The sequence below is a fragment of the Humulus lupulus genome, chromosome 5, assembly GCF_963169125.1.
Source record: "Humulus lupulus chromosome 5, drHumLupu1.1, whole genome shotgun sequence".
Classification (NCBI taxonomy): domain Eukaryota; kingdom Viridiplantae; phylum Streptophyta; class Magnoliopsida; order Rosales; family Cannabaceae; genus Humulus; species Humulus lupulus.
In genome coordinates, this window is record NC_084797.1 from 193393396 (window position 1) to 193411091 (window position 17696).

The window sequence follows — 17696 nt, forward strand, 5'->3', positions numbered from 1 at the left end:
AGGGAAAAAAATTGAAGAGGAGAATTCTTTTTTAAGAATAAGTGAAGAAAAATCGCATTTTGAGTGTTTAAAACACTCTTATTCGCTTTAGCGCGGTCACGCTACTCTTCTCCAAATCGTCACGTGGAACGTCGTCGAGCGTGGTCGCAGCCCTCCTGGCACTGTCGCGCTACTTTGCTGAATGGGCCTGGGGCTCTGTGAGCGCGATCACGGCCCTCCTAATGCAGTCGCGCTTATGGCCCAGAAATGGCCATTTCGAACATTTTTTCTCTCTTCTCTCTTTTTTTTAATATTTTTTGTCACGATTTTCACAATTCAAAGACTGCAAACACAATCCCAAAACTATCTAAAAAAAATTAACCTAAGAAGCAAAATTAAAAATAACTGTTCAAAGTAATTCATATGTACCAACGAAAACAAAATTTAATAAATAAATGGGATGCCTCCTAATAGTGCTGTCATTAACGTCATGAAGCCAGACACTGAGTTCATCTTCAAATTTAACTCAGATTAAGTCCACCCCTCGAATCCTTAAGGTCCATAGTATCATGAGAAGACGCTCGTTTCTTGATTTGGCAAATTTTTGAAACTTTCCATCGCTCATGTAACATTCGACCTTTCCCACTAAAGATATTTTTCACACGATGAAGAACTGTTTGAATACCACATTGAACCATTGACTTTTTCTTAGTGACTCCCAGATCTTCATCCCCTATTTTCACTACATCAACTCTACAAAAACTTGGAATTTCTGTTGCTGCAAAACATTAAATGTTACTTCCTCATGTTGAATTCGCAGCTTTAACTCACCCTTTTGAACATCTAGAAACGCCCTTTCGGTAGCTAAAAATGGTCTTCGAAGAATTATTGGGATATTAGTATCTTCTTCCATGTCCAACACTATGAAGTCTCCAGGGAACATAAACTTCTCTACTCTCACCAACACATCTTCAATGATTCCCCTTGGATGCTTGACAGATCAGTATGCCACCTGTAGTGTAACAGTAGTGGGTCTTGCCTCACCTAAGCCAAGTCTCTTGAAAATTGGAAGTGGCATCAAGTTAATGCTTGCTCCCAGATCGCATAAGGCCTGCTTGCAGTCAATATTCCCAATAGTACAGTGTATGGTAAAACTCCTTGGATCTTTCAATTTCTGTGGAAGTTTCCTTTGTAAGATGGCACTACACTCCTCTGTCAACACCACTGTATTGTAATCACCCATCTTAGGTTTCTTTGATAGTATCTCCTTCATGAAAAGAACATAGCTAGGAATCTGTTTTAGTGCTTCGACGAAGGGGATATTAATATGCAACTTCTTCAACACCTCCAAAATCTTCGGAAACTGTTTATCCAGATTGTGCTTACGGAGCCTCTGTGGGTATGGGATCTTGATATGGTGCTTAGTGCTTACTGGAGGTACCACTTCTTTTTCTGGGAGGCTATCAGTAACCTTTTCTTCACTAGGCTTCTTTTCTACTGTGCTCTGGATCTTTTGTTCTAGACTCATCTTATTTGACTGGATCTTACTTGGCCCTTCATACTGTGTCCCACTCCTCAAGGTAATGGCTTGGCACAGTTCTTTAGGTTTACTTTAGTAGTGCTAGGCAAATTTCCTTGAGCCATGTTTGTCATTAAAGTAGCCAATTGACCAATCTGAGTCTCCAAACTCCTTATAGAAGCCATTGTTTTGGTCATAAACTAATTCAATACATCAGGCTGTGGTTCAGGTTGCTTCATGGGTATTGGCTATTGTGGTGGTCTATTATGTGGTTGATAAAACCCAGGAGGAGGTTGTTGGAAAGATTGACGGGGCTGTGGGAAAGATTGTTAAACACTATGATTATTATTTTTCCAAGAAAAGTTAGGATGGTTCCTCCATCCTTGGTTGTTGAACATAGAATATGGGTTATTGGCTGGCCTTTGGCTATTTCCTATGACTTGAACTTGTTCCATAGGAAAATTATTTAAATCCATTGCTGAACATTGGTTAGGTGAATGTGCCATTCCACTTATTTCATACACACTTTGTACGTGCATGGCTTGAGCTGTGAGGTTATTCTGTTGTAGCTATTTCGTCAAGGATGCTTCTTGAGGTGTAAACATTGAGATGACATCTAATTCAATCATCCCAGCCATCTTCTTTGTATTTTCCTTCTCAATAGGCAATTGGTAATTGTTCATGGTCATCTCCTCTAACAATTCATAAGCTTCATCGCTCACCCCATTCATCTTAAAAGTCACACTAAGCTCCAAGAATTTAGCTATGTGCATGTTAGGGTCCTCTGTAGGAAAGCCTCCAAACTGAATAGTGGATTGGATCATTTGCAGAATTGCTGGCTTAAACTCAAAATTATTTGCAACAATTGTTGGAGGTCTGATGCAAGAATGCAGTCTTGTGACAGTGGGAAGTACATAATCTCTTAAGGTCCTTATTCCACATGAACTTCTACTACATTTGGAATCTCAACAGCAGCTGCTGTCCTATAAACATTATTGGCAGCATTGTTCGTTGCACTCCCTTGATTCTCATCCATAGTACTCTCCAACCTCTTCTTCTTTCTGTTTTGTCTGCAGGTTCTCTCTATCTCAAGATTCACTGGTATGATCTCAAATGTCTTTCCATGTCACATATACCAAATCCTGAGATTAGAAAATTCAGACACAAACTAAGTTAGAAGATAAACAACCAAATTATAGTAAAAATTAACTGAATTGATATTAATAATTTTTAGTCCCTGGCAACGGCGCCAAAAACTTGTTGTGAAAAATTGATAACGGAAGTATACGTATCGTTTCAAGTAATATAGTGCACAAGCACGAGTATCGTCCCACGAAGACTGAATTACTAAGTACCAATATTTGATTCCTAATCTTTATTTGGCTAACGAAAATTTGTTGAAAAGAGAGAACTTAAACATAAACATAAAAACTACAAAATAAAAAAAATTAAAAACTATGAACCCTAAACAAATAACAATGAAGATAATTAATTAATGGATGAAAATTAGGAAATTTAATCTCATCATCTCTCCACTCTCTTCCTTAATGCATTATTTGTTGGGAATAGTGCCCTTAAAGCAATTGTAGTTGACAAATGTTTTAAATGAAATAAATAGTTGAATTGAATTATTATATATATAGATTATGTCTGATATTATGTTGATAATATTAAGTAAATATCATATAATTCCAAAGTTTATCTATGTGGTCTTAAGCTCATATTGGTATGAAAGGATCGAGATTAAGATAATAAACTTGAAACAGTTCGCAGTAAAATAAAGTTATGAAATCTTTAGATTAATTACTACTAGTACGGTTCACTAGTATAATGAATACAAGTGACCTAGATCTGGGTCACTAGTGTAGTAGGACACTTTAGTGAAGGTACTTTATATATAGTAATATATAGAATTGGAGCAAATGTGATTTGTTAATACTAGTTTCAACACCATTTCGTAGTATTAATCAAACATATCAAACAATGATCATATACACGATGATCTTAATCCTGAGGTTACTATGAATTCCAATATATGTCATATGATCCTTTGATTCATGCGTTAAGGTTTGTCAGAATGATCAAGCTAAGAACAATTGTTTTGGGGACACAATGATATATATGGCTAGGGACATAGTTTAACAGATATGGAATCTATACATTTTCATAAATTGAATAATGGCTCCTTATTGGGTTCACTTTTGGAACTGAAAAGGTTATGAGCGCTCACGTCGCAAACTTGTTGTGACACAACCTTCACTGGTAAAGTCAATGATACACTAGGAACAAGATATAGTTAAAAGGATAAAACGGTAATTTTATTCCCTTTTAATTATGAACCATTAATAGAGGATTAACGTTGTATGTAATGATTATATCAATGGATACTTTATTCTTTAGATAAAGTACTTTGTAAATATACGTCTATAATTATCAAGAGTTCAATCTCATATTTATATTGGAGTAATCATGAGATTAATAAATATGATTATTTAATCAAAGAGCTTTGATTAATAATCTAATATTTATTGGAGCTTGATATTATAGACCCATAGGTCCCCAGGGTGGTTCTATCAATACCATATCAAGATAAGAGTTGATACAAGGGTAAAACCGTAATTTGGAAATTTGAGAAGAATTTTATTCTTCGGGTCAAATATACAATTATATGATAATTAAGGTTGAATAATTAATTTGGAATAAATTATTAAAATTTCAAAAATATATTTATTTATTTAAATATAAAATTTCAAAAAATATATAAATAAATTAATTAATTTTTTAAATTAATTATTTTATTTGAGTGGGAGAAAATAAAATTGGTAAGGCAAAATAGCAAGTTGCCATGTGATCAGTTCTATACCCACTTTTTCCATATCTTCTTGAATTTGCCCAGATATTCCTTGTAAAGGAGAAACCATTCCCAGACCTCTGTGACTAAAAGCATCAGCTACTACGTTGGCCTTACCGGGGTGATACATTATCTCGTAGTCATAATCTTTGATTAACTCTAATCACCTTCTTTGCCTCATGTTCAATTCCCTATGCATGAAGAAATACTTTAGGTACTTGTGATCGGTGTAGATTTCACATTTCACCCCATAGAGGTAAAGACGCCAAATCTTTAATGCAAACACCACTGCAACTTACTCTAGGTCGTGTGTTGGATACCTCTGTTCATAATCTTTCAATTGCCTCGATGCATAGATAATTACTTTACCAGACTACATTAATACACAACCTAATCCTTGCTTTGATGCATCACAATACACCAGAAACTGTCCTCCATTCGATGGTAAGTCAAGTATTGGTGCTGATATGAGTCAACTCTTCAGTTACTGGAAGCTTTGCTCACACTTTTCTGATCAAATGATTTTTTTTAGATTCTTTCTCGTGAGTTCCATCAACAGTGTAGCTATCTTCAAGAACCCTTACACAAATCTCTTTGTAATAACCTAGACAACCTAGAAAACTTCTTACCTCAGAGGAATTCTTCAATCTTGGCCAGTCCTTCACTACGGCAACCTTAGTAGGATCAATTTTGATTCCCCCATTAGTGACAATGTGTCCCACAAATGCAACCTCAAACAATCAAAAATCACACTTCTTATACTTCACATGAAACTAATGTTCTCTCAATCGTTGCAAAGTCAAATGTAGGTGCTCCTCATGTTCCTCCTCTGTCTTAGAATACACCATTATATCATCTTTGAACATAACAAACTGATCTAGATACTCCTTGAAAACCTAGTTCATGAGGTCCATAAACAATGTTGAGGCATTTGTGAGTCCAAACGACATTACTAGAGACTCGTAATGCCCATATCTAGTTCTGAAAGTTGTCTTCGGTATGTCTTCATTCTTGATTCTAACCTGATGGTATCCCGATCGAAGATCGATTTTAGAAAACACCTTTGTCCTCTGAAGCTGGTCAAATAGATCACCAATCCTCGGCAATGGATACTTGTTCTTTATCGTCACGTTATTTAGCTCTCGATAATCGATGCACATCCTCATGGACCCATCCTCCTTCTTGGAAAATAAAACGGGTGCGCCCCAATAAGAGTAACTCGATTTGATAAACCTTAGCTTGAGTAATTCATCCAACTGTGTCTTATGCTCTTTCAATTTCGTTGGTGCCATTCTATATGGTGCTCGAGATACTTGTGTTGTCCCTGCCATAAGGTCTATCATGAACTCAATCTCCCTATGAGGTGCTAACCTTGGCAACTCTATTAGGAAGACATCAAGGAATTCATCAACTACTCTCGATTCTTTAGACCTCCTATTTGCTTCTTTAGCGTCATCGACCATGTTCACTAAGTACCCTAGACACCCATGTTGCAACACATCTCAATCCATCATCGTTAAGATGATATATGTTTGGGGTTTCTTTCTGATCAAACTTCTATGCCAATTCAGTAAGAGTGAGACTCCCTAAATCTAATCTAGTGAATTCATCCATATTTATAGCTAGGATGACAGAGTTATAGTACTTGTCGCTGAAAACTTGTCTAAACCCGTCCCATTCCATAGTATTCACATCATGTGCATGTTACATCACTTCCTACCAGATGGGAGCATCCTTCTTTAGCATATAGGATGTATAGACCACTCATCATTTCCCTGAACTCTCATCATGTTCAAGATGTTCTCCCTGCGGCAGACCCACTATTCTGCCTTGACTAGATTAATGCTTCCCTAAAAAACATGTGGATTTTGTTTCCGGAACCTTTCAAACAGTGGTTCCATTCTATCCTCTACAGTAGGTGCTACCACTAAAGTTGGTGGTGGTCTTTTCTTTGGATCCACCGGTCTTGCTGGCACTGCTTAGCGCCTCATTTGCTTCATTTCGCCTTCGAATGGTCTCTTCCATTCATAGTAAAATGTTCCTACCATCCCCATGGTTCTGGTGGTAAACCATTGTTTCCCCCTCAACCTCAACCACGACTTTCTTTGATAGACCTTCTAGGAGGGATTTTCTAACTCCCAAACCACGCGTACCAATTAAGCGCAATGAAAGAATGCTTTGACCTTAATTCCAACAATAAACTTGATAAACTGAAGGAAACATTTAATTGCAAATTTTCAAAATATTCAAATCATCTTTGAATTAACCTTGTCAAGTTTCTATCTAGAGGCTCACACTTCTCAACCTATCTATCAAGCTTCTCAACCTAGTACAACTATGTTCATAAACTTAAAAGAAATTATTCTCATGAGTAAGAATTTAACACTTAGAGTATAGTGAGTCGAGCTCGTCTCTTGGCGATGAACTTTACATGTTAGGGCTTACCACAGAATCTTTAGGACTGTATTGCGCTGATACCATATCGTAACGCCCCGATTTCCCAAGACGTTACTTATAAAAGTCCGTTTTAAATCGAGAAACATTTATGATAGAAAAACTTATTTATTGAAATAAAACTAGGCATGAGATCTCATTATTTAAAATAAAATGTTTGACACTTAACTAAAAACCATAATGACATTAATAAACCATTTCAAGTCCGAAACCAAAACTAAAATGTTCTAATCTGAAAACATTTTAAAACTCTAAAACATCGCCCACCGCTAATGTAACGCCCTGGATAGCCAAGACCTTTACAATGTGTGTTTATAAAGGTGTAATGACCCAACTACTCTAGACTTTGGACCATTAATGAAAACTACACATAGACCCTATTCCTTAACAAAACTTACAAGTGAAAAGATCATAACTTTATTAAAACTTGTAAAAACAATGTTAAACTTACATAAAATCTCAAGTAGGATATGGGATCCCATTGTTTTAAAAAGAAAACATAACATAATGGTAATTAAAAAGAGATTACATAAATAAGTGCGGAAAATACACATAAAACCATAAGTAAAGACTTCATCCTCGAATCGAAACTCTCGGCTCTTTGAATCCATTCCGCCTCAATACACATTCCCCAAGCTTCCAAAAACCTTTCCCGCCACTAAAGCTATTTTCCTGCACATATAAACATAAAAGGAGTGAGCCTAATGCCCAACAAGGAAAATCTAACACATAGACCATATACATAAATTTCATAAAGAAACATAAACCATATCATAACACTTATGTCACATACATACTATAATGGACATTATTACTTGGGGTCCCATAAGCTAAACAAGTCATATGCCCATTAGATTAGTGGGGCTTGCTAGCTAAGCAAGTCATATGCCCATAATTTATTGGGGCTTGTTAGTTGTATGGGTCATATGCCCAAGTCTACAATTATACATATCATAGCATATTTCATAACACATAATCATAAGATAACATATAAATCATATAACACATAAATCCTATCATATTTTCCTTACCAAAATTACCGGGATATGAGAACAGGTTTGGGACCTTGGAACACTCCTAAAAACCATTTATAACAGGGTGAGTATATTGAAGAAAAGGGATGAAAGTGATGAAGGAACTATACCATCAAAATACACTTACCAAGAATCTTATGCTCAAGAACTTAGATTTCCTAACCAAGAATAAAGAATAAGGTTAGAATGCTGAGTAGAAGACTATGAGAACTTAAAGAAAGTAATACCAATTGAACTAGAGTTTGGAAATACCTTGAAGACTTATATGACCAATCTAAACCTTGAACCGAAATATGAATAAACCTTACTTCCCAAGTGTTTGGTAAGCTTATAGTGATCAAGCTTACGATTCCCAACCCAAGTGTTTACACTCTCACAATAAACTAGCAACTTTGCAGCCTCTAAACTTAGCTTGAAGAATGAATAAATGGCTGGGTACTAGGTCCTATTTATAAAGTTTAGGAATGAAAAGATCTTCATTTAACTTGAATAAAAATAATGGCTTTTTAAGTGAAAAACATTTGAATTATCGTTCAGCAGAGGCTGAAGACTCGTTCAGAAAGATGCTGGACTTATCAAGAGGTTGAAGATTTGAATGGAGAACATTTTCAAAATGCCCTGAAGGAGGCGATATATCGCCCCCTGTAGGCAATATATCGCCTGGGCCAGTATGCCCGAGGCAATCGTGCAATGTTTCGTGTTTTTCGTATCTTCGTGATGCGATATATCGCCCCTATAGATGCGATATATCGGCATAGGCTGAATATTTAAACACGAAATTACACATTTTTAGCTTAAATTGAATTGAGTAAACAGCCTTGACTAAGCCCTCTAACGTTTTCAAAGCTGCTGACTGACCCTAGGATATTCAAATTTTAACCTTAATAAATTTATTCCTCAAAATACTTGATCATTATTAAACATACACATGACATGTGCTATTATCTTATTGGGTCTTATCTAAACCTTATAATATAATAAATATTACCCTCAATATCAGTCATATTATTCAAACCTTAGGTTAAAATTAATATTCTTAAACTATAGGGTAAACTTAGAAAATCTACAAGTATTACTATGAGTGTCCAAATAAATCCCAGTCTGAACCAAAAACCCACAGTCATAAAGATAATACTATAATTACTATTATACTACTATCTAACTTAGCTAAGTAAAGTTCCTTGGACTCTACAAAAGGTGCAAGACTTGCTAATCAAGTCAGAGTTAGAAACGTGTTACTGAAACTATAATTGAACTAGGGTTAAAAGATTTTGGTTACAAAAGTTACATTTCATATAATTTAACACTTTTTACATGGGATCCCAAAAAAATAGAGTTTAAAAGATAGTTTACAAAAATTCCAGATTATAAACATGAACTGGCCACTCTAAGGGCAAAACAGACATTTAGGCTTCTTGTGTCCTGTATCACTCCTCGGTCGTGGCGGCCGATCAGCTGACTATGTACATTCAGCCCCCGAAGCTCTCCAACTCAGGACTGGTCCACCTTGCTCTTGCCTTTACCTGCACCACGAAGCACCCGTGAGCCTCGGCCCAGCAAGAAACCATAATGCAATGTATAAACAATAAACAACAATCAGATATAAAACAAGTCATACAGCTCACATAAATAGTGGCATCAATCTTCAAACCAAAAATCATTTATTCAGATAACAAACTCATCACAATCATTAATTAAAAAACATTAAACATATCACGCCAAAATACAGGGTCGGCGCCCTTAGGCCGCACCCTCTGATTATCCCACTGACTCAGGCTCGCTTAGGCCGAGCTCAGTGAATATATATAACCTCAGCTACCAGTGGTCGAGCCGCCTCCTGTGCAAAAATATTGATTCCAGCACTCTTAGGCCACCTATCACATGTCCCATGGCATAATACCATCTCATGACATCACATATAAATATAGGGAGCTCTTAGTCCCAACACAAACACATAACGGGGTGCAGTTTCTTACCTTTGATTCCGTTAGCTTTTATCAATGAAATCGACCTTCAAGCGCAATCCCGTTCAAGCCCTTCAATGGGGAAATTCGACCTTAGGTTATCTCTGTACCCTTCTAGCCTTTAGCTCCTCAATTCTTCAAGCTTAATTTCCCTAACTCAATTGAGATTAATTCCAGTGGAACTTCCTGTTAGAAAATCTTATACAGGATCTTTATTTATTTTCATGTATATCTAATATTAAAAAAATTAATACGAGATAGCCTAAAACATGTTTCTAAAATTGAATTCAAAGATAAACAAATAATATAATACTTACAGTATACGCAGCGGAATTAAGAGTCCTTCCTTCAGTTTCTCTAACTCTTGTATCCTTTCTGTCGCAGAGTATTATCAAGAAACTGAACCGATCTTCTATTTTCTTCACGATCTTCCAATGTATCCTTAGAACCACCTAGACTAGTGTGGGAAATTCTCAACACATGAGATAGATATAGAGAGAAGAAGAGAAAATAACAAAGTGGCTTAGAAAAGGACTTGTGTTTAGAGAGAATATAAAACTATCAGAAAATCTGACTTATCAAAAACCCTTGTTTTGACTTCTCTATAAGCACTCCTTTTATAGACTCAATTAGGCCATTTAATTTAATTAAAAAATCAATAAAATAACAACCATTTTGAAGCCCTAGGTCGAAATTATCATGGGCTATAGGCCCGTGAAATTTCCCATTTGATTATAAGCCCATTGGACTTAAAATCAAGGCCTGTATTATTTTCTATTGATTTAATTAATTAAATAATTATTTAAATCCTTTATCAAATTAATTATTTATAATTTGAACCTTGATTTAAATTTATTTATTAATTTAGATACCAATTTATCTTAATTAATAAATCTGCCATAATTTCTCTTTTCTTCTCAAAATTACACAACTCTGTGAAACTATCCAAAATTGACCTGGTCAACTTTGATAATTCTAATTGATGATTAAATCAATTAATTGAGACTATCTAGATGATTTTATCCAAGGTACAATGGGGACCATGGGCCTATGAAATCAAGCTCCAATAAGTTATCATAAATCTAACAAATAAATTTACTAACTTATTAATTCCTCGTGACTCCACTATAGACTTGGAATTGCACTCTTGAATTCATAGAACGCTCTATAACAAATATAGATACGCTATTAATTATCCATTGTTACAACCATAATTGTCACTCAATCCTCTATAGACGGTCTACAATGAGATAGGACTAAAATACCGTTTTACCCTTCATTGTATTTTATCCTTAAAACACTTAGTTCCTTGTAAATGATATTTCAGTAAACTAATTTAATTACTGAAATGAGATCTCTATCATTTAACACCTTGAACCAAACTAAAAGGAAACCATCGTTTCACTTCTTCATCAGAAGCTATAGATGTTCATATCTATGATTTACACTCCCACTCAATTATACTACCGAGTTCCCAAGATGTAAGTATGGGCTAGTCCGTAGGGTAAGCTGGTAACGAACAAGTCAAAGAACTCAAATAATACAATCAGTTAGAATACTAACCACTCAGAATTGAGATTGAATTGACCTATGGTCAACTATATGATATGACTAGAATAGATAATAACGGTATGTTTACTTATCTTATCAACTGTCAATATCGATCATGTCCGATGTAACAAATACATCCGATCTTATCTACTTTGCTAATGTTCTGGAAAGAACATAACACTGTAATGTGTTAGTAGATCATATCGTAGATTGGCAAGTCAGTGTAAATCCGGTGCACTGACTAATCTTAGGACTAACTTATTTTTGAACATATAATCATATTTATATTCCACTGTGATTACGTCACTATAAATAAGATTAGCTATATGCTCGGGATTTAATAGAAGTTTATATTAAACAAATAATCATGAAAATAAAACATGTGAGCAAAGTGATTGACCAAGTCAAAAAATGATTTCTATTCTTTTATTGATAATAAAATGAGACTACAAAGAATTTGGGTTTTAATTAGGGCATAAAACCCCAACACTTCCTAGCTTCACCAAGGATCCAAGTGCTAAGCCTTAGCCTAAGCCTCCTCTGAATTACATCTCCAAAACTCCTCAAGAAATGGTGAAGGATGGCCTAAACCGAGAGAGAGAAAAAACCCTTGTTTTCCTTCTTTCTTTCTTTCCTTATTCTTTTCTTTCTTTCAGCTTCTATTACTTTCTAAACATTCCACCAAGTCTATAAAGGCTGAATATCACTTATCCCTTTTAGGTCAAATGACCATTTTTCCCTCTCAAACATAACCAAGTCTTTAAGTCATACTAAGGGCATTTTGGTCATTGCTCCCAATTCCTGCTAATTCAGCAAGTGTCCCAAATAATTAACGCTTAAACCTCGACATCTAACTAATCACCAATTATTTTCCTCAATGTCAAATAGTCTCCAATATATTCCCCAGATTCTAGAAATACCCCCAGGCTCCCCCGAGCCGAGTATAAATTCCCACCGTGACTTTTTCGCTAAACCGCTCACTAGGATCGCCTCGAGTCACAAGCTACAAATATATCCACATAATAATGTGATCTCAACAATTTATCACAAATATTTACATTTATGCCCTCAATGGGCCAAAATTATGAATATGCCCTTATAACTTAATCAGTGCCTACATGCATGCATACTAATACTCATAATCATGCATCTCATATATCAAAATAATCATGTAGGCATGCTTATCACGTAATCATGCATTTAATCATTTAAATCACACATAATCCAGTTATGCCCTCCCGGCACACTAATCAAGGACCTTAAGCCTTATTAGTAATTTTGGGTCGTTATAGCTAACATGTAAGATCCATGCCTCGAGCCCGCTCCACTCACTGTTTTACCTTGCCTCTACCTGCACACAGAGTACCAGTGAGCAAACGCCCAGTAAGAAAACTTATGTAGGACATAACCCCCCAAACCAAATAACATAAATAAACATCATAAACATAATAATCATCGTGCGATATATCAACACAATATCACATTAACATAATGTGTGTTATACTCACACACATAAATACTAACAAGTCATGTTGATCGGACGTGAAATGTAATCTACTTTGCCTATGTTGTACTCACACTCGGCATTCCCACAGTGGCACCTAGTCTAGCCTGCACGGTACTCACACTCGGTCGTTCCCTCGAGACATCGTTGCCCTGCCTGTAGTGTACTCACTGTAATGTCCTGGATTTTCAAGACTCGATAATGCAGAAATATAAACATTTTCATGTAACAAAATGTCTCAAAAACCCGTATAAAAAAAACTTTTTAAAAGTCGTATGTCCATACTTAACATTTAATGCAAACATAATTTATGAAGAGTACAGTGAGCCTAGTTTATGAAAATAACACAACATTTTCCAAAAACAAAACGGCTTCCCAAAAGGTCGTTCAACATGTACATTCACAAGGTAGACTCCAGCGCTCACTTCTCTGACTTGCCCTTGTTCTTACCTACAACAGGAAACAACTAGGTAAGCAAAAACGCTTAGTAAGTTTATCTTTAAATCAAAAGCATGCAAAGAAGATAGGTGGTCACAGACCAAGTTACTGTCCCCAGATAACAATAGCTCACAAAAATTATGGTTTCGGATCCATCCGGACCCTACGCAATCAATTTCAAGAACGCAAAAGCGTCCTAGCAAATTTATGGTTATGCCTTATAACCAATGACAAACTAATTCATATAAACAGATAAATCCCTACAATCAGAAAATCCCAGAGCAAGAAGATATAATATATCAAAATATAATTCGAGACCAACGCTCGACAATTTCCAACAATTCGAGCGTATCACACCCTCCAGCATAATTGCTAATCTGTAAGAGAGAACCGGGTCTCAACACTAAGATCTAGCCAATAAATATCCCTATCAAGGGTAACTATTGAGCTACCTAGGGCATTGCTACTATTCAAGAGAGTAATCAAAGTTACACGGGTTTACAAAGACTTCTATGTTAATCAGTGGTGTTGGTGAGCAGTTGCCCCTAGGGTGTTTAGCGTCACTCAAACTTGGCAACCCCTAGTATCTCTAGGCAATCTCACTGAATGGCCAATATTCACGGCTAATATTCGGGAATAACTTATCAGAGCACTTGCTCATGTTCTAACCGTTCACTGATTAAGTAAGCATGAGGGCCCCTAGGTCCCATTCATTTTGGCGCCCCTAGGTTTAAGCCAGCAATCCTCACATCTTGGCCACTCGTTGCGGTAATGAATCAGACATAATAAAATCAAGCAGTGTGACAGGGATCAGCCGTCTAGAATATGACGGATATCTACCGGTCATATTTTCTAAATCAGCACCGGCTAGACTAACATCTCTAAGCAAACTTTCTACGACAGTATATATATGTGCATGTGTCTCTATACTAACATACAATATAATAGTCGTTTCTTGTTGCAGCCACACAATAGAAGTTGACTTACTTGGAGTCCTTTGCTCTCAGCAAGATTTCACCCTCCAATGTATAATCCAGTTATGCTTAGCCAATACTGTAATTATCCATACAGTATACTCGGATTAATTACGAGACTTCATAATTCATTATTAATATTTTGGGCAATTTGGTCATTTTCAAAATTATTTGTAAGGATTAATGATCCTTATTTGGTTTTAAACCCATTCAAGAAATTCATACTAAAAAAATTGAGACTAAACCATAAGTCTCGAAAAGACCTATCCTATGGTCTTGATACTTAGGCTCGGGTATTGCAATAGTATTTTCCCACAATCCGCTAAAAATCTTATTCTTGAAAAGTATCGCTATTAACCCGTACTTTCAACAAGTCGGTTAAATATATAGAAGATTTTAGCCGGTATTATATCCAGAAAATACTAATTAAATTCCTCCATTATTATTCAAGAAAATAGCATCTCAATTTTCTTTTTATTTTTCTTAAGGTTTTAATCTCTAAAAACCATTTTAAGAAAATAGCCTAATTTTAACTTAATTAGGAAAACCGCTAGCAATTTCTTATCTTGACTAGTTAATTTTCCAAAGTCAATTAGTCAAGTTTGCTTAGTAGAAAATTAATTTACTTAATTATTTTCTCAAAATATAGGGTTTTTAAACCCTCTTTTAATTTATCAACTTATAAATAATTTAAATCTTTTATTTTTAGAAAGAATAAAAATTCTTTAATAAAACAAACTTAAACTCAAAGTGGTATTTTAGGTCAAAATGCTTTTAAGACTTACCAAGTTTTTATCTTGTAATAAGCACAAATGTACTTTTTATCTTAAGTTCCAAAATCTCATATTTACACTAAGTGTGAAAACTTCATTTTTCTCATTTTTAACTACATACTTTGTTAGGTCATAACTTGAAATTTACTTACCCAATTGTTACCAAAATTTCCAAATTCAATATTTGGTATGCCTTTTAAGTCTTTGTAAAATCTTAGGTCAAAATGAGCATTTTTTATTGGTGAAAATATTTTCCAAACATTGAGATAAAAATGACCTTATTTTCAAGTCCTTATTTTTTTCCAAACTTTGGCACTTAATAACTCTCAAACCGTTCATTATTTTGTTACCAAATTATGCCAAAAATATGTCCACCAAATTTTAGAAAAAACTGGGTTCATTTGACCTATACAGTGGCTGTCCAAACTTGGTCCCGAATTTAAGAATATGAAAAAAAAAACAGTTTTTAACCTAAACTTTGAAATAGCATAACTCACTCATTTCTAAACGTTTTTGAGTGTTTCAAAAGCTCAAATTCATGCACTCCATCTCAAAAACATCACAGTACAATTTATTTTTACAAAATCAGTGTATAGTGGATGCTTGGCCCCTTGGAAGTCACGGCTCAAAACTTGTATTTTTGTTTTAGGGTTTTCAACAAAACCCTTAGGGATTTTGGTCCCTATTTATAAATATCAACACACAAGCATCATAAAAATTATAAAGCAACGGCCATAGCCTTATTACATCACCAATAAGAATCTTTAAGCATTAACTATACAAAATAATGTTTAAAAATAAAAACCATACAATAACAACCATAAAAAAGTAAACTTTTTACCTCTTGTTGTTCTTGCTTTAGGTTTGGATGTTTCTACTAGCTTTGGATCCTTCAAAACCTTAACCAACTCTCCCAACCACATATATAGTTAGCTATTGAAAAATCTATGGTTAAGACTTTACAAAAGTCTAGTTTTTGAAACTTTACCTTAGGGAAACCCTTCCTAGACCAAAGCTTAAGCTTCTAAGCCTTCTTAGTGTTCTTGAGGTTGAAAATGGAGAGAAAACTTGAGAGAGAATTTTCAAACAAGATGAGAGTGATTGTGAGAGAGAGGGGGTCGGTTTTGGGGAGGGTTAGAAGAGTTTATACAACTCTAAAAATATCTAAAACACTTGAGTGTTTTTACTTTATGTCACTTTGTGTCATTAACATTAATTAAATGTGATTAAAGCTTAATCAATTTTCTATCACCTTTTTCACTCTTATAAAGTTTTAAAAACAAAACTTAACACATAATAATTAAATTAAATGTTTCTCACATTTAATTTAATTAGTCACACATTACAATTTAACCTTAGGTCCATTTATGGAATAAAATTCCCCAATTCGGTAAAATTAAGCATTTAACACAGAATGCCTTAAATTTTCCATTTCCTCTTAAGTTTGTTATTTTTGTCCAAACTTGAATTGTTATGAATGTATTTTATGCCCAAAATATATTTGCCATAGTTTTTCATTTTATTTTTCGAGAATTTTACCCGATATTTGCCCAAAATATATATAGTTAGCTATTGAAAAATCTATGATTAAAACTTTACAAAAGTCTAGTTTTTGAAACTTTACCTTAGGGAAACCCTTCCTAGACCAAAGCTTAAGCTTCTAAGCCTTCTTAGTATTCTTGAAGTAGAAAATGGAGAGAAAACTTGAGAGAGAATTTTCAAACAAGATGAGAGTGATTGTGAGAGAGAAGGGGTCGGTTTTGGGGAGGGTTAGAAGAGTTTATACAACTCTAAAAATATCCAAAACACTTTAGTGTTTTTACTTTATGTCACTTTGTGTCATTAACATTAATTAAATGTGATTAAAGCTTAATCACTTTTCTATCACCTTTTTCACTCTTATAAAGTTAAAAAAAAAAACTTAACACATAATAATTAAATTAAATGTTTCTCACATTTAATTTAATTAGTCACACATTACAATTTAACCTTAGGTCCATTTATGGAATAAATTTCCCCAATTCGGTAAAATTAAGCATTTAACACAGAATGCCTTAAATTTTCCATTTCCTCTTAAGTTTGTTATTTTTGTCCAAACTTGAATTGTTATGAATGTATTTTATGCCCAAAATATATTTTCCATAGTGTTTCATTTTATTTTCTAAGATTTTTACCCAATTAGTGTTTTTGTGTTGGTCCAAGATCGAAAGTCTTATCTTGACTTTTAATCACAAAATTCATAATTTGGCTAGCAATAACTCATGGAAATAAATTCCAAACAAATATAATATTATTTAAAATAATATTCTTAACTCGAGGAAAACAATCCTGACCCGAGTCGTTTAAAGGTACACGAAACGCAGGACGTTACACTCACACTCGGCAATTCCGTTATGGCATCCTATTATCCTTAGTTATACACACCTAAGATAATTCCTGCAAGTGCTATACCCACACAAGCAGCTAGAATCTAGTAGAACACCTATTCTATCATCTAAGCATGTCTACTAACTAAAACCCCTAGCACTATCCTCATGCTAGTCAATGTAATGCAACAATTCAGGTCACAAATATAATTTCATAACTAAACAAATAAGAAAACAAGGTTGTATGTATAATCCTTATGCGCAGATGTCCACTCTTCTGTAATGACCC

General features: G+C 34.7%; 1 protein-coding gene across 1 annotated transcript; it reads right to left on the reverse strand.

The window, feature by feature from the left end:
- Nucleotides 1-979: 979 nt before the first annotated feature.
- On the reverse strand, nt 980-1507 carry LOC133779811 (uncharacterized). The gene has a single exon (XM_062219717.1). The coding sequence runs from the start codon at nt 1505-1507 to the stop codon at nt 980-982; it is 528 nt and encodes a 175-aa protein (XP_062075701.1).
- Between the last annotated feature and the right edge of the window lie 16189 nt (nt 1508-17696).